Source organism: Rhinatrema bivittatum, chromosome 2, assembly GCF_901001135.1.
Source record: "Rhinatrema bivittatum chromosome 2, aRhiBiv1.1, whole genome shotgun sequence".
Lineage (NCBI taxonomy): Eukaryota > Metazoa > Chordata > Amphibia > Gymnophiona > Rhinatrematidae > Rhinatrema > Rhinatrema bivittatum.
In genome coordinates this window covers 32355115-32378314 of record NC_042616.1, presented here as the reverse complement: position 1 = coordinate 32378314, position 23200 = coordinate 32355115, and the positions used below count along the sequence as shown (strand labels likewise).

The window sequence follows — 23200 nt, the reverse complement described above, 5'->3', positions numbered from 1 at the left end:
GATGGTAGGCGATCTGATTGTCTAACTCTTGTATTTTCTTGTTTATAGCACTTAACTGCGTATAAGCTGTGGATTTGGATTGAGCATATGTTGATGAGTGATATCATCCAGCTCAGTTAATAGTCTCATTCTCAATGCATTACGCTGTTTCTTGCAATGCGTGGCCTGTGAGATACAATGACCCCTAGCAAATGCCTTAGAGCATTCCCAAATAATGGAAGGGTCCATGGAGCTAGTAGTCTGAAGCTTAAAATATTCTAGCATTAATTTAGCAAGGCGGTCAGTAAAGTTAAAATCAAGTAAACTGTCGTTTAGGCGCCAGTACCTGGTACCGCCGTCCAAACCCGCCATAGCTATTGCCAACCAAGTGGGGGCATGATCCGACCATGTTAATGACTCTATCTCAGTTTTACGCACTTGGTTTTGCAATAATTTATCTACTAAAAATAAGTCTATGCGAGAGTATGTGTCATGAGCATAGGAGTAGAAGGTGTAGTGCCTCGATTGTGGGTGCCATTGGCGCCAGATATCAACTAGATTCCAAGTGCTTAGGAGCGCGTGGAAGCGTCTCCTGGTATCCCCTAACGCATGGGTAGTAGAACCCGAATTGTCGAGAGCCGGTTTCAGTGTGATATTGAAATCTCCTCCCACAATTAAAGAGCCTTTGGTATACTGAGTCAGAACGTTCTCTGTATTCCGAATAAACATTTGTTGTTGCGTATTGGGAAAATAAACATTGAGCAAGGTCAATACGTCCGACCCAATGCGAATAGTAAGCATTAGTAAGCGTCCAGAAGGCTCAGCATATTTGAATAGTACTTCATGCACACATTGGGCGGAGATCAGAATAGCTACTCCGGAATATTTAGAGCTAACTGTACTGGCAGCAAAGTATTGCACCAGATAATTTTTATTGGAGAGCAGCTTTTCGTATCTAGCCTTTAAATGTGTTTCCTGGATAAAAGCTATTGTAGCGTTTTGTCGTTGTAGCTCTTGGAACAGTAGCTGTCGTTTGCGATGTGAGTTGAGACCCTTTACATTTAAAGTGAGAAAGGAAATCATGTATAATCTCGATTGTGTAAAGGTGTGCCATAGGTACTTCATACCATGTCTTAGGACCATGTGAAGTAAGCATCATAGACCTCTGCTTTAAGGCCCGATTTGTTCCCCCCCTGTAAAGTTGGTTGTCCCAAGTATCTGCTTCTACTACATAGCAGATCCTTCCCATCATGGGGAGTGCTACCCGCTGAGAAGTCAGACCCGAAACCTAAGTCTGAACCCCGGAGCCCCTCCCCCCCCCCCCCCCCCACCCGTTTATGTAAGCTATTCGTCCCAGATAGTAACGTTAACCATAAACCACCTACAACAAGATCTATGGTGTTTTGCTTTACCGTTGATGGTAATAGGTAGTAATCAGAACCAAGCATGCGCGGTACCATATTCAAACCCCAACATCTAAGTAAAACACACAGAAACACAGTAGCAAAATATATTAAGCATACAATGCAGCCTCCAGCCTTAATCTCTACTAAAAGAGTACATCAGGTAGCAAAGCATGAATTGTACCATTCAGCCTCATGCTGAGATTTAGGATTGCAGTTCTCCAGAGTGGCGCTGAAGACGTCTCCGACATCTTGGAAATTGGTCTCGCTTTGGCAAAGGGGCCGGCTTGGGCACGATGGCAAAATCCACCGGCAAGCCCGCTGTTTTGAAAGCCGCAGCTGCGCCCGCCAGCGTTTGCACTCTGTATGAGGTCCCCTGGTGTGAAAAAAAGAGGCCAAAGGGAAAAGTCCACCGGTATTTAATTTGGGCATCGCGAAGAACTCGCGTGGCTTCCTTCATCTCAAAACGCTTGCGGAGGGTAGTGGGAGCCAAATCCTGGAAAACGGAAATTTTGAAGTCCTCCCAGGGCCACTCCATTTGGCTCCTGGTAGCCTCAAAAATCTTTGATTTGAGCTAAAAGCTACTTAAACAAAGGACTATGTCCCAAGGCTTATTATCAAGGCGCGGGCCGAGGGTTCGATGAGCCCGCTCAATTTTTACTACCTTGTCCAAGTGGGGGATAGTGTCAGGAGAGACCTGCGCTAGAAAATACTCGCATATTTTTTTCTCCACTGACTTGACATCTTTGTAAGCATCAGTCTCTGGGACACCCTGAATACGCAAATTTCCTAGCGTGTAGCAGATGGACTCAGGACCAATGGGTATAGTGTGCTCCTGATAGCAGTTGGAGATGGATCAGATTTCAATCTGACGTCAGCCCTTAGTACATATACCCCTGCAGGAAGTGCAGCTCTCCAGTATTTTCCATCTCCATAGCAGTTAGGGACTGTCTGCACGCTCTCACAGCGTAAGAACCAATTCATCGAAGAAAACCCAAATTTGAAGAAAAACCTACCTCTGAAGACGAGCCCCGCTCTCCTGCGGTGATACCCTCGGGTCCCTCCCCCAGTTGAGATTTCCCGAGGTGATTTCCATGGTCCCTCGGAGGTGAGCCTCGGTCCGGCGGCCGAATCGCACCGAGACCCTAGCCCCCGATCCCGGGCGCGGCGGTGAAGGTATTTGCCTTCTCCCCCCGCAGCCATAGACCGCCCGGAATGAAACCGGGAAGCGCCGAAGACAAGGTAAGGTAGAAATCTTCAGCGTCGATTCCGGTCTCTGAGGTTCGAGGAGTCGCACAGGTCGCCGGCCGGGACCAGTGCCACCGGGTTGATCCGCCCTAGCAGGGCCAGGCCCCTGTTAGATCCAAGGGTCTACCCACGTGGAGACCCTCCGAGGTGGTCGCCATATTGCCCGCGTGGTCGCCGTCGCCATCTTGGCCCTATTCGCCGCTCCGCTCGTAGTCTCAGGCCGGGAGCACAAGTTTACTTATGTGCACAAATTACATGTGCCCATAAAGTTACACGCACATATTGTGCGCACAAGTTACACGCACAAGGGCTGCGCGCATAAGATATACGCGCGCCGCACGCCTACCGCACTAAGCGCATAACCACGAATTGGGCGCACAACTGCGTGCACAACCCACACGCGCATAAGGGTTTATGCGCCGACAACCATGGCACCACCAGAAATGGAGATAAAGGCTCAAGGTCCCTGCCCAGCATGCCATATCAGAGCTACACAAAGCGAGGAGGCCAACGCTATATGCACTCAGTGCGAGGAGGCCCTGGGAGATCCAGCCCAGGGCCAGTCCCACCCAGGGCCAAGTAACAGCTCCTCAGTGGGTACCCCGGACCTAGCAAATCCCAGCGGGACACCCCCGTAGACAGGGGCCCCTAGGGACCCAACGCCCCTCACCTTGGATCCAGCGTCTATCTCATGGGTGGAGTTCTTCAAAGGGCTACACACCTTTGTTCACATGCAAATGGAACCCCTGGCTGACCAGCCACATCCTCCGCCAGAGGACCTTTATGCCCCAGACCTCTCGAGGCCTAGACAAAGGTTTCCACCACCCAGGAGCCCCATCTATGGGGACTTGGACTACTCTGAAGAGGAAGCAGAGCCCCTAGAAGAAGGGGAACTCCCCCCGGGGACAGAGCCTCACCGAACCATGAGACGCTTCTTCACCAAGGACGAGCTCCCTGACCTGGTCACCCATAGCCTGAAGGAGCTCGCTGTCCCAGGCCCAGTCACTTTGGGGGGGGGCCCAAGCCGAATCCCCTACTGGAGGGCCCCCGCCAGACCTCCCACCATTTCCCGCTGGTCCAAGCCATCCAGCAGCTAATTGACCTGGAATGGAGCGCTCCCGAGTCCACCTTCAAAGGTGGACAAGCTATGGCAGCCATGTACCCCCTGGACCCGGCGGCCAAAGACCTTCTCGCATGTCCAGGAGTTGATGCCATGGTCTGCGCGTCTCAAAGCGCACTACTATCCCAGTGGAGGGAGGAGTAGCGCTCAAAGATGCACATGACTGGCGTTTGGAATCCATGCTCAAACAATCCTTTGACGCTGCCGCTATGTCCCTACAAATAGCGGCCTGCTGCACCATAGTGACACGTGCCTGCCTATCTCAGACCAGGAGCAACACCCCTGGGGAAGCCATGAACCAGCAGTATCATTCCTTGCGGACGCTGCCTCCGATCTGGTGCGCACAGCGGCCAGAGGAGTGTCATCTGCGGTGGCTGCCAGGAGGCAACTCTGGCTCCGAAGCTGGTCGGCCGACGCATCTTCCAAGACTCGCCTCACAAGGATGCCCTTCAAAGGATCCCTCCTGTTCGGCAGCGAACTGGAGAAACTGGCTGACAAATGGGGTGAGTCCCCATTGCCGCACCTACCGGAGGACAGGATGAAGAGAAACCAGCGACCCTTCCTCTGGTCCTCCAGGGGCAGAAGTTCACAGCGTTTCAATCCATACAGAAACAGCTATCAAGCGCCCTGCCCTTTCGGAATAAGCACAACAAGAGGAGAACCAGCTCGGGTACAGGCCCCAGCCGTACCCCACAATGAGATTTAGCCGACTCGTCCAAGGGAAGAAACCATAGGGGGCAGACTAGCCCTATTCTACCACAGATGGGTCGAGATAACTTCGGACAAGTGGGTCCTAGCCATCATTCGGGAGGGGTACTACCTGGATTTCCTGCGCATTTCTCCTGACCAGTTCGTAGAGTCCCTCTGCCACGATCTCGCCAAGAGGGCAGCAATGGAAGCTACACTGACCAGACTACTGGCCCTCGAGACCATAACCCCAGTGTCTCCACAAGAAATAAATACTGGGCATTATTCCATTTATTTTATCGTTCCCAAGAAAGAGGGGACGTTCAGGCCCATCCTGGACCTCAAGTCGGTCAACTGCCACCTGAGGATTCCCTGCTTTCGCATGGAAACCCTATGCTCCGTAATAAGGGCGATACAACCGGGAGAGTTTCTCACATCCCTGGATCTTTCGGAGGCCTACCTACACATCCCAATTCATCAGGAACACCAGCGTTATCTACGCTTCAAAATCCTGGACTGTCACTACCAGTTCCGGGCACTACCCTTTGGGTTAGCCACAGCGCCCCGGACGTTCACCAAGATCATAGTGGTGGTGGCGGCAACACTGAGAAAGGAAGGAATCCTCGTACATCCTTACCTAGACGATTGGCTGATCAGGGCGAAATCCCCAGAGGAAAGCCACCAAGCAACCAACAGAGTCAAAACTCTACTGGAAAGCCTAGGATGGGTGGTCAACACAAACAAAAGTTGTCTGCAGCCCTCACAGTCTCTAGATTACCTAGGAGTCCGATTCGACACCAAAGAAGACGAGGTCAGCCTGACTCCCCTCCACAGATCAAAACTGTGGAACCGATTACAAGCCCTGTTGAGCGAACCCCACCCCACAGCATGGGATTACCTACAAGTCCTCGGTCTGATGGCATCCACACTGGAAGTAGTACCATGGGCACAAGCTCACATGAGACCCCTGCAGCGCTCACTTCTATCACGATGGAATCCGCTGTCTCAGAACTACGCCGTACGTCTGTCATTCCCGGGCAGAGTCCGGAGCCAGCTACGGTGGTGGCCAGCCACCTGAGCCAGAGAACAAGACTATCCTCCCCAACCCGGACCCTGCTCACCACAGACACTAGCCTACAAGGATGGGGAGCACACTGCCTAAGGGCAGAAGAGTCAGCATGGAACATCAACTGCCTAGAAGCCCGGGCAGTCAGACTAGCCTGCCTATGATTTGCTCACAGACTCCAAGACAAAGTGGTCAGAGTAATGTCAGACAACGCCACAACAGTGGCCTACATCAACCGGCAGGGGGGAACCAGAAGCCAGCAGGTGTCTCTGGAAATAGACCCCTAATGACGTGGGCGGAAGTACACCTCCAGGAGATCTCAGCCGTCCACATCGCCGGGAAAGACTACATCACGGCGGACTTCCTCAGCAGGGAAAGGCTAGACCCAGGAAAATGGAAGCTGTCGCCCGCAGCCTTCCAAATGATAGTGAACCGGTGGGGAACACCAGACATGGACTTTCTGGCAAACCGGACCAACGTCCAAGTACCCAGGTACTTCAGCCGCAGGCGGGAACCTCAGTCCCAGGATCGATGCCCTGGTACAGACCTGGCCACAGGGGACCCTGTTATACGCCTTCCCACCGTGGCCCCTAATGTGCGCAATCATTCACAAGATACAGCTACACAGGGGACTAGTTCTTCTAGTCCCCTGTGTAGCTGGGGACTAGAAGGCGTACCACGGTCTTCTGGTGGCCAAGAAGACCGTGGTAAGCCGACATAAGAAGACTACTGGCAGGGAACCCCCTACCACTGCCTCCACACAGAGACCTGCTCCAGTGGAGTGTATGATATAAAATCCCAGCGCATTTGTGCTCGCGTGTCCATCCACCCAAATATGCGGACACATGCACTCCTTATAAAGGTAACTGATAAAGGGTAAAGTTTAAAAAGTATGCACGGGTGTTCGTGTGTGCACGGTTCCCGACGCTCGTACACGGACGTGCTGATTTTATAATATGTGCCTGTCGCCGCGGGCATGGTATAAAATTGGCTACCCGCACGCACATGAGAGCAGGTTCCTACTCAACGTGCATAAGAGGAGGTTGTTTTGTGAAAAACGCATGCCGAAGCGATCGGGCATTTGCCCAGTTCCCTCCCGGTCCGCTCCAGTAAAGGAGCGGACCGGGAGGAAGCTTCCCTATCCTCCTACCTAACCTTCCTCCCTTTTCCCCGCCCTGTTTCAAAACCCTGGCACTTCCGTGCGTACTGGGAGATGCGTGAGTGGCCCGGGCCATTTTGAAAGTGCACTTGGCGTGCTGGCGGCCCGGCCACACGCGGGCATCTTCTGGGATTTCCGCACCGGCCTTTGAAAATCTGCCCTTGAGTCGCTACGTTTTAAACCAGCGCGTGTGCACCCCTGTGCGTACGTTCGTCGGCCTGCTCCTGGGGATGTTACTGTTTTATAACTACGTGCATATGTTATGAAAACAGTAATGCACAGGTTCACACAGTGTTGAGTGGACGCGCACCTATGCGTGCAAATGCCAATTCTACCACGTAAGAGGGGGGAATCTTAAAAGAGATGCACACCAATGCCTTTACTAGTTTTCCCAGTTTGTTTCCGATTCGTCCACGTAAGGGACAGGCTTCCGAACCACCCTAGATGAATGGTCTCCCTTCTCCTCTGTTAGCCCTGACCTGTAAAAACTCTGCTAAACTGCCTAGATTTGTTTTTTGTTTTGTTTTACAGCTTCACGTCATCCACAGCAGAAGTAGAGTTACGTGGCAGGGCTCCCCGGCATGCGCCAGTGCGCCTAAGTGTTTACGCGTGCAGATTTCAAGTTTGAATCCAGGAACGCTCGTGCACCCCCCGACCGCACCCATACCCTTTTTTTATTTCTGAACTTTTCGTTTATGCACGAAGCGGCAGAAATACGCGCGTGTGTGCTTGGGTTTTAAAATCTGCGCGGCGCGCGTGAGCCTGACTTGCGCGCGCGCGATCTCGCAGCTTTGGCACGCGCCAGGGTTTTAAAATTCACCTTTTAAGAGTGTCAATTTTAAGACGGTGAAAGTAATGTCAGACACCGGGCGCTTTATAATTCTGCTTGGTACAGTTGATGGAAGAATGTTGACCCACTTGTACCTTGTATGGCCCTAATGTTTGCAATCATTCTTTCCTTACACAACCAACAAACATCTTGTATCTTTGCATATCCGGGGTAGGGCTAATAGACTGCTTATTCGAAAGGCGTGTCTTGAAAGGAAAAAGAGTATTCGCGCAGTGTGGAAATGGATGAGACTCCTTTTATTTGGATACGGAGGGATGCCTTTCCTAATTTAATGAGGATGGGGGAAAAAATGGCAACTGGATGGTCTTTAAGCAGAAATGTCATTTTCTAGAGATTTGGAAGGCTTAACATTCATAGATTGCTCACAAAATACGCATCTCAGCATTAAATGGTTTACATCTGGGAGGCAATTAACATTCTGTCAGTGGACCTGGGCCAAACAAACGATTCTATTTGCTTTGCGTATCCAGATTAATCTTAATATCTTTTGGGCGGCCCTTCCCGATTTGCTCATCTCCTCAAGTACGTTAAGAAGATCTGAGGAAGACTCAGAGGGGTGGGAAGGGGGGTGGGATTTGGTTGTGGACTTTGTTCGAAGTCTGTGACATTCTCATTTGTAATTTGGGAGCCAATGAAAGATATGTATTTACTGTATTTGGCAGTGGCCTGCATCAGAAACCACCACGGGCTGCATTTTGATGACGCTGCACTGATGTGTTTTTTTTCCTTAATTCTGAGCAGTTTAAAGATGAATTCCCCAAGCTTTAATATTTTATCAAACCACATCTCTGCTACGTATTGATGTCCGTAATATTTCTGGCTTCACATTTTGCAAGCGTTAATGTAAAACATCAGTTCGTGCTTTGTGTGACTATTTAGTTTGACCATTCTTTTCCTTCCTGTAGGAGAAAGATGATAGAAATCTTTTTGTCTTGGCACAGGCTCTTCGCTTGAGGAATCTTCTCTGATATCAAAGATCGAGCGTGAGGAAGCTCCGTGGGTCAGGGAGCAGCAGGACCCAAGAGGCAGGAGAAGACTGGAAAGAGGTGAGTGGGAGAGGTCAGGGGCAGGAGAAGGACTCCTGGGGCAGCCTGGGGGCATCTCTGTGTCTTTATGGGGTAGGAGGGACGGAAGAGGCTGGTTTGACACCTTCTTCTGATTCCTAGAGGATGTGGTCATTGGTGGCCTTTCCTACCCTTAGTGTCTGCTGAATTCCAGAGGTTTGGCTGAGTGTCGGCTATCCCGGGATGGCGGAAAATAAATAGTGACAAACAGGCCATTGATGAATATTCTGGGTGAGACAGGGGAAGGTCTTCTCTTGACTGAGTACAACCCCCTCCTGATCCCACAATACAAACATTTCTATCTGCTCCATGTCTGGCACAGTGCTGACGTCTGGAGTCTGGGGATCAACCTGCCCCTCGCAGGATGGGAGTGAGATCAGCACAGCCAGCCTGTGAGTGCTGATACTGCTGGCCGGGCCGGATTCAGGAGAGAGAGTGGCCCTGCGGGCATTGAGAGCTTCACGTTTCTCCACGTGGCACGCATGCTAGGTTGGGAGGCTTTCTGACCTCTCTTGGAGTCAGTAACTCACAACCCTGTGGATTTCACTTTTGGTTCTCATTAATTCTCTCTAAGATTGGTGTTTAAAATTAAACCCCAGAACTAAGGATAAAGTGTAAAACTTCAAGAGTCGAATTTGACTCTGCATTATCCACGATCAGAGCATGTATAGCAGTTGAACTTATTAAATCAGAAAAAGTGTAGAACTGCGTGGCAGTTTAAAAATGCATTTTCTAATTCCATGACCTGCATATGTGTCTCCTCTTGCACTTGCTGAGAGGAGAAGGAGACTGAGTGACTGGGCTGAGTGGAGTGTAGGTGTGCGATGGGAAGTGTGGAGCGCATGTATTATAGAAGATACCACACTATCCTGCACTCTGTCAACACCTTCCCTGCTGCCTCAAGCTCCACTCCCCCCATATCCTACAATTATAGAAAATAAAACAATTGCTTTCAGGAGAGAGATGATATAATTTACTTTTGGTTTTTTCCCTGGGAACAGACTCTTCAGCTGAGAAATTTAATCTGACTGTTGGGACTGAGCAGGAGGTAGATTCTTGTGTCCGGGATCAGCAGGAGCCAAGAGACAGACGAGCGTCTGAGAGCTCCTGTACGGGTGAGTGACAGCTCAGGGAGAGGAGGAAACTCCTGTTTATGAGGTCTTGGGGGTCATTTTTGCTCAGTCACCCAGAATTCAGTTCATTGGCCCCCTGATAAAACTCTGGACCGAAGCATCATTGCCTGACACTGTGTCACTGTCTTTTTCAGCTCTTCCCTGTCACCAACCGTCTCTCCCTCCTTCCCTCTCTCTCTGCCACTGCCTGTCTTCCACAGCTCTCGCTCTCCTCACTGCTTGTGTCTCACAGCTCTCGTTTTCTGCCCGCCAATGTCTCAGTGGACTGCGCAGATAGGGCAAGACTCCAACTAGTGCATCACATCGCGCTTCGCTCATGACCACCATTAATGGAGGAGCAATAATTCCAGTGTTCTGGTGACTCCAATTTATCCGGCCAGGCTGGAGTCATGGCTCCATTTAAGTACCCCTTCTTGCAGTCTTTGGGGGCAGTTACAGCAGCTGCAACCACAATCCTCACATCTCGTAACGTGTAGCCGGATGGATTCAGGACCACTGGGTTTATGCGCCCTTGCCAGCAGATGGAAGACGGAGTCAGGTTTCAAAGCTGATGTCACTCTAGATACACTGCTGCAGTGACCTCAGCCCTTCAGTATTTCTCCGTCTCCAGCAGCTGTGGGCATGCTTTCCCTATGGGGATCGCTGTACCTTTTGGAAGAAGAAATTCTACTTTTAAATTGGAGAAAAGATTGAGCCCCGCTCTCCTGCGGTGATACCTAATGGTCCCCCCCCCCCCAGTTGAGAATTCCTGAGGTGATTTGCGAGATCCCTCAGTGGTGTGCCTAGGTCCGGTAGCTGGTTCCCAGCGTGGACTTTGCTGCTGAAGCAGCTGAAAGGCAACGGGTGCAGGAAGCCGAGTGCAGTGGTGACGGCCAAAGCCTTCTCTCCCCGCAGCTGGAGACCATCTCTGTACTCAGCCGGTAAGCGCTGAGCCCAGGTAAGTAAAAAAAAATGAGAAGAGGATTTCCTCCCAATTCAGAGACATTGGAGGGGTTTCGGTAAGATTTCCTCCGGTCTCCATGCTCAGCGCGCCGTACCGACATCATTCCCGATCCCGTTGGGGTAAGGGGAAGTGGGCTTCCGAGCAGGTTGAGCAGCTAGGCCCTGCTTTAGGCTTGGCTGGCACACCGCACGGTAGGCCGCAGCGGCACCATCTTGCACGCGTTTTTGTGCCTGTATTACCCATTAGAGAGCTGCGGTACGCGCAGTGCATGTCGGCCGTGCGCATGACACCACGCACAACTTACTTGGCGCAGAATAAAAGAAAAGCTGGACGCGTGGGCTGTGCGCATTGCTCGTTGTGACCCGCGTAGGCACCCGAAATCTGTGCACATAAAATTTTAAGCGCAAGCCGTCTGAACATACAGTTACCGTCGCCAATGGCTCTGGCAGCAAAGAAACATAAGTGCCTTGCTCTCTGCGCTGCTTGTCATATTAGGGCTGCACAGTCTGACCTGGACTCCGACTTATGTCAGCACTGTGAGGAAGCCCAGGGAGAGTTGGCCTCCCCGGACTTTGCTAAGCCCGGCTCCTCCCATTCAGAGGATGGGGTCAGCCACAGCCTTAACCGGAAGTACCCCAGATCTGTGTAACCCCGGGACTGGGTCATCCGTGGGAGAGGGAAATTTAGTGGCACCCACCCCAGTACCTCCTGGGCTAGGCATGGATCCGGCTGCCTTCTCTTGGGTGGAATTCTTTCAAGGACTTCAAGCCTTCGTACAGGCCCAGTCTGCTACCTCACTTGCCCTGTCCGGACAGAACCTCAGCCGGTTAGCTCTCCCTCTCCCAGTCCTATCGGCAGACCTCGAGGCATGCCTCTCGCCTCACAGAGGGTATCCCTGGCAGGGACCCGGACAGCATGGATGAAGATGGAGAAATCCCCCCTGGTTTAGAACCATATCGGACCATGTTACGTTTTTTTCCATAGAGACGAATTGCCAGCCCTGGTTTCCCAGACTGTGAAGATGCTGGGAGTTCCTGGAGCAGACTCTATGATGAAACCAAAGAAGAACCCCATTCTGATTTCCCTACGGAAGGCCTCCTGCTACTTTCCACTACTGGAAGCCATCCAGGAGTTGATTGACCTGGAAAGGGATGCCCCAGAATCAAGTTTTAAAGGTGGAAGCTCTATACCCAGCAGCGAGAGAACGTTTGCGTTACCCTAAAGTGGATGCACTGGTCTGTGCCATCTCTAAGCGAACAACTATCCCAGTGGAGGGAGAAGCGGCCTTAAAGGATGCGCACGATAGGTGGATGGAGTCCATCCTTAAACAGGCCTTTGACGCAGTAGCAATGACCTTACAGATTGCTTCCTGTTGTGCCCTGGTAGCTCGTTCATGCCTGTTCCTCTCTCAGGAAGTGGATGACTCGGGGGCGAATTCCAGAGTTTTTATGGAACTCGCCGCCGCCTTTTTAGCTGACGCACGCTCGGATCTAGTCTGTAGTTCGGCCAGAGGAGTGGCCTCAGTGGTGGCGGCCGGAAGACAGCCACGGCTGAGGAATTCATCAGCAGACACAACCTCCAAGACAAATCTTACAAAGATGCCCTTTAAAGGCTCACTCTTTTTCGGAAGTGAATTGGAAGAGCTGGCCAGTAAATGGGGTGAATCTCCAGTTCCCCGGCTACCAGAAAATAAGAGAAAGCAGTTACAGCACCCCTCCCCTATGAGGGGTCGATCCAGGAGCTCCTAACACTTTCGCCCCTACAGAAACTCGACATTTCCTAGCATGTAGCAGATGGACTCAGGACCAATGGGTATAGTGTGCTCCTGATAGCAGTTGGAGATTTCAATCTGACGTCAGCCCCTAGTACATATACCCCTGCAGGAAGTGCAGCTCTTCAGTATTTTCCGTCTCCTTAACATTTCGGGACTTTATACAAGCTTGCACAGCGTTAGAGTATTCTAACCAAAGAAATCCAAAACAAGAAGTCTTACCTCTACAGACGAGCCCCGCTCTCCTGCGGTGATACCTACGGGTCACTCCCCCAGTTGAGAATTGCTGAGGTGATTTCCGCGATCCCTCAGAGGTTAAGCCTCGGTCCGGCAGCCGGCCCCCGGCGTGGTCTTAGCCCCCAGCATCGAGTGCGGCTGAGAGGCAGCGGGTGCAACCTCGAGCACGGCGGTGAACGTACTTTTCCCTCTCCTTCACCCCCCGCAGCCGGAGACCGCCTGGAATGAGACTGGGGAAACGCCGAGACAAGGTAAGGTAGAAAACTTCCTAAAAGTTTCCGGTCTCCGAGGCTCGAAGAGCCGCACAGATCGCCAGCCGGCGTCAGTGCCACCGGATTGGTCAGCTCTAACCGGGCTAGACCCGGTCCGATACGAGGGTCCTCCCACATGGAGACCCTCCGAGGTGGTCGCCATATTGCCCGTGTGGTCGCCGTCGCCATTTCCATTTGATCACTGCCCTGTCCGCCGATTCGTTCTGTGCGCACAGAGGCGAGCCGTGCGCACAAAATGACTTGTGCGCACAAGTACCAGAGACGCGCACGAGGGCGCCAGGCACACAGCCACACGCTCAACTGTGCCGGGCGCATAAGTAAACCCCGTGTGCACAGCGGCGCGCGCATCTTTTTGAGCGCGCATCCGACCTACACACACAACTTCGGCGCACCCAGAGCACATAACTCAGCCTCCCGGCGTACGCTTGAACACACAAACCGGAGTTTTTCGGCGGCACACAAACCATGGCACCACCGGTCAAGAAGCGCAAGGCTCGGGTCTTCTGCCCAGCCTGCCACATCAGAGCTGCGCAGCACAAAGAGGCCACGACTCTGTGTCTACAGTGCGAGGAAGCTCTGGGTGAACCAGGCCAAGGCCCTCCCCAGCCGGTACGGGGATCCGCATCCGCAGCTACCCCCAGCGGGAGCCGCCTTCAAACGGGGCTCCCCAGGGACGCAGGCCTCTCAATTTAGACTCAGCATCTTTCTCCTGGGTAGAATTTTTCAAAGGCCTACATACCTTTGTCCACATGCACCCGGCGCCCCTGATGACACAGCCACAGCCTTCCCCGGAGGCCACGTTCAAAGGGGGGCGAACCCTGGCAGCCCTATATCCCCTGGACCCCGCTGCCAAAGATCTCCTGGCATTCCCCAAAGTGGATGCCATGGTCTGCGCGGTCTCAAAGCGCACTACCATCCCAGTCGAAGGAGGAGCAGTGCTCAAGGATGCCCAGGACAGACATCTGGAATCCATCCTCAGTCATTCGACGTATCAGCTATGTCGCTACAGATTGCGGCCTGTTGTGCCGTGGTGACACGCGCCTGCTTATCTAAGACCAGGAACGCCGCCACACCCGTCGAAGCACTAGAACCAGCAGTGTCATTCCTCACAGATGCGACCTCCGACCTGGTACGCACCGCAGCCAGAGACGTTTCGTCCATTGTGGCAGCCAGAAGGCAACTCTGGCTCTGAAGCTCGTCGGCTGACGCGACGTCCAAGACAAGACTCACGAGAGTGCTTTTTAAGGGAACCCTCCTGTTAGGAAGGGAACTGGAGAAGTTAGCAGACAAATGGGGCGAATCCCCACTCCCGCGGCTACCGAAGGACAAGAACAAGAGAAGCCAGCGCCCCTCCCCCCCCCGAATATCTAAGGGCAGGGGATCACAGCGCTTCAAACCGTACAAAAGTACATATCAAGCATCTCGCTCCGCAGGCAGGGGCCAGTCCTTTTGGAATAAGCACAACAAAAGGGCAGCTGACTCAGGTCCAGGCCCCAGCCGCACACCGCAATGAGAATCAGCCGACCCATCCACAGGAAGAAGCCATAGGGGGCAGGCTTGCCCTATTCTACCAAAGATGGGTCGAGATGACTTCTGACAAGTGGGTCCTAACCATCATTCGAGAGGGATATTACCTGGACTTTCACAACATTCCTCCGGATAAATTTGTGAAATCTCCCTGCCACGACCTGACCAAATTGCTCGCCTTAAAGGCCATAACGCTGGTACCTACGCAACAACAAAATACTGGGCACTATTCCATCTATTTTATCATTCCCTAGAAAGAGGGTACGTTCTGACCCATCCTGGACCTCAAGTCCGTCAACCATCACCTGAAGGTCCCTCGTTCCCGCATGGAAACCCTTCGCTCGGTCATAAGAGCGATACAGCCGGGAGAATTCCTCACATCCCTGGATCTGTCAGAAGTCTACCTGCACATTCCGGTCCACCACGAGCATCAGCGTTTTCTACACTTCGTGATCCTGGACCACCACTACCAGTTCCGGGCACTACCCTTCGGGCTGGCCACAGCACCCTGAACGTTCACCAAAATCATGATTGTAGTGGCGGCGACACTGAGGAAAGAAGGAATCCTCGTACACCCATATCTGGACAATTGGCTGATCAGGGCAAAATCCCCAGAGGAAAGTCATCAGGCGACCACCAGAATCAAAGCTCTACGGAGAACCTTGGGTGGGTGGTCAACACAAACAAGAGCTGTCTGCAGCCCTCTCAATCTCTGGAATACCTGGGAATCCGGTTCAACACCAGACAAGACAAGGTCATTCTGACTCCTACAAGGAGAACAAAGCTGATGAACCAATTGCGAAACCTGTTATACAGTCTTTGCCCCAAGGTGTGGGACTACCTCCAAGTCCTCAGTCTCATGTCATCCACACTGGAAGTGGTCCCATGGGCAAGAGCTCACATGCGACCCCCAGAATTACTCCAGCTCCCGGAGGAAGTTCGAACCCAGCTCCAATGGTGGCTACAAGAAGACCATCTGAGCAAGGGAGTAAGGCTATCCCCACCAACCTGGATCTTGCTCACCACGGACGCGAGCCTACGAGGGTGGGGAGCCCACTGCCAGGAACTGACGGCCCAGGGACAATGGAACAAGGAAGAGTCGGGGTGGAACATCAACCGACTGGAAGCCTGGGCAGTCAGACTAGCCTGCATACGGGTCAGTCACAGACTCCGGGGCGAATCCATCAGTGTCATGTCAGATAACGCCACGACAGTTGCCTACATCAACCACCAGGGAGGAACCAGAAGCCAACAGGTGTCCCTGGAAATAGAACCCCTAATGGCGTGGGCGGAAGCAAACCTACAAGGGATCTCAACCGCCCATATCGCGGGAAAAGACAACGTCACTGCGGATTACCTCAACAGAGAAAGTCTAGACCCAGGGAAATGGAGGCTGTCGAACACAGCCTTCCAGTTGATAGTAAACTGCTGGGGACACCAGCCATGGACCTCCTGGCAAGCCGGTCAAATGCCCAAGTTTCCAACTTCTTCAGCCGCAGACAAGAACCACAATCCCAAGGGGTGGATGCCCTCGTCCAGACCTGGCCACAGGAAGACCTGCTATACGCCTTCCCCCCTTGGCCACATCTGGGCGGGATCATCTGCAAGATAGAGCACCACAGGGGGCTAGTATTTCTAGTGGCCCCAGACTGGCCAAGAAGGCCGTGGTACGCAGACATGCGAAGACTCGTGATGGGGACCCTCTACCTCCACACAGGGATCTGCTCCTGCAAGGCCCGATCCTCCACGAAGACCGGGCTCGGTTCTCTCTTACGGTCTGGCCATTGAGAGGACTTGCCTGAAGAAGAGCAGATACTCGAGGGCGGTGATTGACACCTTGCTCTGAGCACGCAAGTTCTCCACATCACTGACCTACATACGAATATGGAGAATATTCGAAGCTTGGTGCAAAGACTGCAAAATCCTTCCGTGGACAGTCAAAATTCCCACGATCCTGGAATTTCTGCAGGACAGCTTACAGAAGGGGTTGTCTCTCAACTCCATCAAGGTTCAGGTGGATGCGCTGGCCTGTTTTGGAGCCAAAGTGGAAGGCACCAGCCTAGCATCTCATCCGGACGTCTCCTGCTTCCTGAGAGGGGTCAAGCAGGTTCGACCACCCCTAAAGTGGCCGGTACCCCTATGGAACCTCAATCTAGTACTAGACTTCCTAGCAGGAGCCTCCTTCAGACCTATCCGAGGTCTGCCTCTATGACTCCTAACCTTGAAGACGGCATTCCTAGTGGCAATATGTTCGGCCCGTCGCATCTCCGAACTTCAAGCACTATCCTGCCGAGAACGTTCCTCAGGTTCACACCGGAACCATACAGCAACGCAAGGTCCCCTCCTTCCTCCCAAAAGTGGTTTCTCACTTCCATCTAAACCAAACCATCTCGCTACCATCGCCAGACGAGCATAAGGACTCGGAAGAATCTCGCCGCCTTCGCCATCTTAACGTCGGCAGACTCCTACTCCGATATCTGGAAAGGTCGGAATCCGTACGAAAGACGGACCACCTCTTCGTCCTTCACAGCGGGAAGAAGCAAGGGGAAGCGGCCTCGCGGGCAGCCATAGCCCGCTGGATCAAAGATGTAATCAAGGCGGCCTACGTAGAGGCAGGCAAGCCTCCACCTCTACAAGTCAAGGCCCATTCCACAAGGGCCCAGGAAGTGTCCTGGGCAGAAAGCAAGATGCTGTCACCCACCGAGATCTGTCGGGTGGCGACATGGTCCTCCATTCATACCTTCTCGAGGTTCTACCGCCTGGATGTCCAGGCTCGGGAGGACACAGCACTCGCAAGGGCAGTAATAAGTGGGTCACGGGCAGCCTCCCACCCTGTAGAGGAGGTAGTTTTTGTGCATCCCATTGGTCCTGAGTCCATCTGCTACATGCTAGGAAATGGAGAAATTACTTACCTGATAATTTTGTTTTCCTTAGTGTAGACAGATGGACTCAGCATCCCACCCATGGCTGCCGGCAATCACGGAACCTCGGGTGACAATCCCCGCCAGCGAGACAAGTACGGGTAAGCCACGCTTTACTCTAGTTAAGACACCCATAGTTACCGGGTGTCAGCGTTTCTCGGTTGAGTGCACTGGTGGTCTCCAGCTATAGCCAATATCAACCAGCTCAAGTTAATCACGTTATTCAAGTTAATCAAGTTATTCAAGTTAATCAAAGTTAACCAAGTTAATCAAATTATCCAGACACACATATATCCACAATTGCTTTTCGAAGAGAATACTGAAGAGCAGAGCTTCCTGCAGGGGTATATGTACTAGGGCTGACGTCAGATTGAAATCTGATCCGTCTCCAACTGCTATCAGGAGTACACTATACCCATTGGTCCTGAGTCCATCTGTCTACACTAAGGAAAACGAAATTATCAGGTAAGTAATTTCTCTAATAAAATAAGAAATTGGCAGTGGGAGAAGCAGGGGGGGGGGGGGTGTTGAAGCTGAGGGCAGAGCATGACCTTTGATGCCCCTCTCCATTCAAAAAGATGTTCCACTGCCCCTGCTTTAAATCCCCAAAATGTCAAACACTGACTTATCACAGGCTGAAGCTATAGACACAAAAAGGAAGGATTAACAGATCCTCTATGAGCAAACACCTCTCATTGGCTCTTCCTCAGAGATCTGCCTATACATCTCATCCACTATTTCATTACCTTGCCATGCTCAGATACACCAGGGGTTGGTCCGTCCAAAACTCCATTTTTTGAGAGTCTGAATATGGAGTCAGAGAACGTTTCCTGTGCCCCCAACATATGAAATAATGTCTGCACTTTCTCTCTTACCCAGCAGGTTATGGGATCAAACATGAAAATAAGAAACACCAGATGGGATGTGCTGAGAACCAGGAAACCCACAAGATGCTTCCAGACAAAGAGAAAGAAATGTTTATCCAGGGATCAGAGGGAGAAAGAGACTGGAGGAGAGAGTCTAACTCAAACAAGGAAATTAAAATCCTTGCAAAGCCCGGAAGAGTTACAGACACTAAGTCTGGAAATGTGACAACTACCACTATAATCCAGACAAGTTCAGAACAGAATTTATCCACGTGCACACTGTGGGAAGAAACTGGTGCGCTCATCTCTCACCAGATAAGACACACTAGTGAGAAATCCTTTAAATATATTGAAAATGGTAAGAACTTAAATTCAACTACTTATCTAAAAGAGATACAGAAGGTGCACAGAGAAGAGGAACCATGCAGCAAAGAATGCAATCAAAGAATGGAGGTAGCACAACCTGAGAAAACCCACACAGGAGAGAAGCCACGTTTATGTACGGAGTGTGGGAGAGAATGGGAATTTAATAAACACTTTAGAACCAATATGGGAGAGAAACCATTTACATGTCCAGATTGTGAGAAAAGCTTTACTGCTATGTCAAGTATAATGGGCCATCAGAGGACCAATAGGAGAGACAAGCCAACTACATGTCCCGATTGTGGTAAAACCTTTACTCGTATATCATATTTAAAAACTCATCAGAGGATCCATACTGGAGAGAAACCATTTACATGTCCAGTTTGTGGTAAATGTTTTGCTCAGATATCCAGTTTAAATGTCCACCAGAGGGTTCATATGGAAGAGAAACCATTTACATGTTCAGATTGTGGTAAAAGCTTCACTTGTATACCATATTTGAAACAACACCAGAGAATTCATACGGAAGATAAACCATTCATATGTCCAGATTGTGGTAAAAGATTTACTGATGTTTCAAGTTTAATAGGCCATCAGAGGACCCATATGAGAGACAAACCAGGTACATGTCCTGATTGTGGTAAACGCTTTACGCGTATATCGTATTTAAAAACTCATCAAAGGATCCATACAGGCGAGAAACCATTTACATGTCTACTTTGTGGTAAATGTTTTACTCAGATATCAAGTTTAAATGTCCATCAGAAGATCCATTTGAAAGAGAAACCATTTACATGTCCAGACTGTAGCAAAAGCTTTACTTGTATATCATATTTAAAACAACATCAGAGGATCCATACAAGAGACAAACCATTCACATGTCCAGATTGTGGTAAAAACTTTACTGATATATCAAGTTTAATAGGCCATCAGAGAACCCATATGAGAAACAAATCAGCTACATGTCCTGTTTGTGGTAAATGTTTTACACGTATATCATATTTAAAAACTCATCAGAGGAGTCATACAGGAGAGAAACCATTTACATGTACAGATTGTGGTAAATGTTTTGCTCAGATATCAAATTTAAAAATGCATCAGAGAAACCATATGGAAGAGAAACCATTTACATGTGCACATTGCAGTAAAAACTTTTCTCATATATTAGGTTTAAAAGTTCACCAGAGGACACATACAAGAGACAAACCATTCACGTGTCCAGATTGTTGTAAAAGCTTTACTTGTATATCAAGTTTAAAAGTCCATCAGAGGATCCATACGGGCGATAAACCATATACATGTCCAGATTGTGATAAATGTTTTACTTATAAATCAAGTGTAAAAATCCATCAGAGGATCCATACAGGAGAGAAACCATTCATATGTCCAGATTGTGGTAAAGGTTTTACTGCTGTATCATCTTTATTAGGTCATCGGAGGACCCATACGAGAGACAAGCTAGCTATATGTCCCGACTGTGGTAAAAGCTTTACTTGTATATCATATTTAAAAAAACATCAGAGGACCCATACGGGAGAGAAACCATTTATGTGTCCAGATTGTTGTAAAAGCTTTACTTGTATTTCAAATTTAAAACAACATCAGAGGACCCATACAGGAGACAAACCTTATACATGTCCAGATTGTGGTAAATGTTTTACTCAGAAATCACATGTAAAAATCCATCAGAGGATCCATACAGGAGAGAAACCATTCACATGTCCAGATTGTGGTAAAAGCTTTACTGACGTATCAAGTTTAATAGGCCATCAGAGGACCCATATGAAAGACAAACCAGTGCTATGTCCCGACTGTGGTAAAAGCTTTACTTGTATATCATATTTAAAAAAACATCAGAGGGTCCATACTGGGGAAAAACCATTTACCTGTACAGATTGTGGTAAAATGTTTACTTACAGAAAAAGTTTAAAAATTCATCAGAGAACCCATACAGGAGAGAAGCCATTTACTTGTGCAGATTGTGGTAAAAGTTTCACTCGTATAACAAGTTTAAAAGCCCATCAGCGACTCCATACGAGAGAGAAACCATTTGAATGCCCTGATTGTGGTAAATGTTTTAATCAGCTAGAAAATTTTAAAGCTCATCAGGAGATCCATATGGGAAACAAACCATTTACAAGTCTTGATTTTGGTAAAAGCTATTGTACGCAATCGACTTTCAAAGCACATCATGGTATCAATATGAGTGAGACCACTGGATCCACACAAGAGATGTCTGAGGTAGAAGAAATATTAAATGTAGTAAATTTCTCTCAGCAGGTCTTGCTGACTGCATTCACATGGTGAGGATGTGGTTAGGGCAGTTAGTGTAACTGGGTTTAAAAAAGGTTTGGACAAGTGCCTAGAGGAAAAATCCATAAACTGCTATTAATTAATAAGCAATAGTCGCTTGAGAAGTATTTAATGTTTGGGTACTTGCCAGGTACTTGTGACTTGGATTGGCCACTGTTGGAAACAGGATGCTGGGCTTGGTGGACCCTTGGGCTGACCCTGTATGGCATATCTTTTATTCTTACGATCTCATTGTATAATGTCTGGAAGAAATCTCAGCAAAGTGAACAGTAGCATTACAAATTGATAGGAAAGAAAAATAATTCGTACAGCAAGCTTACCAGAAATGGAGTTCTCTGTAGACCAGGAGTGGGCTAACTCAGCCTGCGGACCTATTCCAGCTGAACAACAGCCTTTTTTCAGCCCTCCTCTTCAATTTGCTCCATTATCTCTGGCCCACTGGTACCTTGCAACAATGTCACCCATAACGCTCTGCCATTGCATGTTTTTATGATGATATCAATCTGGGTGTCAGCAATGATGTCTGGAGCAGGGTGGCCAGGGTGGCAGGAAAAGGAGGAGCATTGCAGCCCCACTGGAATCAGTTGTGTGCACTGCCAGTGGATCCCATTCCACCGACAGCTGAAAGACAGACCCTTGCAGCTGCCGGTGGACCCCATCCCATCCCACTGGCAGCTGAAGAAATAAAGTCGCAGTTGAGCCCATCTCGTCATCTACTCTGTGCAGGCCTCGCTGTATTAAAAACTTGCGAGGATAGCTTTTTCTCTACACTGGTCTCGCAATGCATGAGATCAACATGGAGGATGCGCTACACCCATGAATTTCTAGGACCGTGGAGCCTGCGGTGAGGAGGACCGGAAGTGCTTCAGTAGCAGCGGTCAGCATGGCTCCTCCACAGTAGGCACTCTGCATCGGTGACAATGGCAGCAAAGACTGAGAGAGCCTCCGAGGCTGCCAGGAAAAGAAAGAGATGGGGGCCTGCCTTCAGCGTGTGTGTGTGTGTGAGAGAGAGAGAGAGAATGAATGGGTGTCTGCCTTGTGGGGGTATGTGTGAGAATGAATGGCTGCCTGGGGTCTGTGTGTAAGAGAATGAATGGCTGCCTGCCTGGGGTCTGTGTGTGTGTGAGAATGAATGGCTGCCTGCTTGGGTGACTGTGTGCCTGCCTGGGGCTGTGTGTGTGTGAGAATGAATGGCTGCCTGGGGTCTCTGTGTGTGTGAGAATGAATGGCTGCCTGGGGTCTCTGTGTGTGAGAGAATGAATGGCTGCCTGGGGTCTCTGTGTGTGTGAGAATGAATGGCTGCCTGGGGTCTCTGTGTGTGAGAGAATGAATGGCTGCCTGGGGTCTCTGTGTGTGTGAGAATGAATGGCTGCCTGCTTGGGTGACTGTGTGCCTGCCTGGGGGTCTTGCCCACTCACTCATTACGGTTCTCTCAGCAGGAGCTCTTAGTATTACCATCGATAAGAGAAATATGTTTTGCGAGATCCTGGGAAATGTGTTTTTCATTTTTATCCCTCTGCCTCTGGAATTCCTTGCCACTTAGCATCCACCTAGAAAAGGCTTACCTAAAATTCAGGAAATATCTGAAGGCACATCTTTTTCTGCAAGCCTATCCTCACCTTGATCCCACTTAATTTTTAACTTACTGCTTGTTTATTATTATTTTATTGTGCATTTTAGAATTTTTTTTTTAGTGTTTTAATTCTTTCCTTTTACTCTTTTACTTTACAATATTTGCATTATTATTTTATTCTTTAACAAGGTTGCTCTTTTGCACTGGTTATGTTAATTTACATGATCTAATTTGATATTGAATTTGTTTTATAGCTAGTTTTACTGTTAGCCGTTTACAATATTTAAGTTTGTTTTACAAATGTAATAAGATGCAATTCATCAAGAAATAATAAACATAACCAATAATTGGGTGCCTGCCTAGGGAGTCTCTGCATCAGTGTGAGAATGAATGGGTGCCTGCCTGGGGTTTGTGTGTGTAAAAATGAATGGGGGTCTCTGTGTAAGTGTGAGAACAAATGGAATCTTGCCTGGGTGTGTGTGAGGGAGTCAGTGAGAGGGAGTGCATGTGTGTGTGAGGGAGCCAATGAGAGGGAGTGCGTGTGTGTGTGAGGGAGCCAGTGAGAGGGAGTGCGTGTGTGTGTGAGGGAGCCAGGGAGAGAGTGCGTGTGTGTGTGAGGGAGCCAGTGAGAGGGAGTGCATGTGTGTGTGAGGGAGCCAGTGAGAGGGAGTGCGTGTGTGTGTGAGGGAGCCAGTGAGAGGGAGT

The 23200-nt window shown here is 50.0% G+C and overlaps 1 protein-coding gene across 3 annotated transcripts in view; it reads left to right on the top strand.

Annotated features, from left to right (window-relative positions):
• The window catches only part of LOC115083751 (zinc finger protein 585A-like), a 39449-nt gene extending 17250 nt beyond the window's left edge, over window positions 1-22199 (top strand). Inside the window, exons 3-5 of one of the 3 annotated variants that reach the window (XM_029587748.1) lie at window positions 8454-8558; window positions 9578-9691; window positions 18263-22198. In XM_029587748.1, coding sequence (XP_029443608.1) covers window positions 8454-8558; window positions 9578-9691; window positions 18263-20916 — 2873 coding nt within the window. In that variant the 3' untranslated portion in view covers window positions 20917-22198. Of the gene's footprint in view, window positions 1-8453; window positions 8559-9577; window positions 9692-18259 lie in introns of all 3 variants that reach the window. The other 2 variants (XM_029587747.1, XM_029587750.1) reach the window with 2 other exon arrangements.
• The last annotated feature ends 1001 nt before the right edge of the window (window positions 22200-23200 follow it).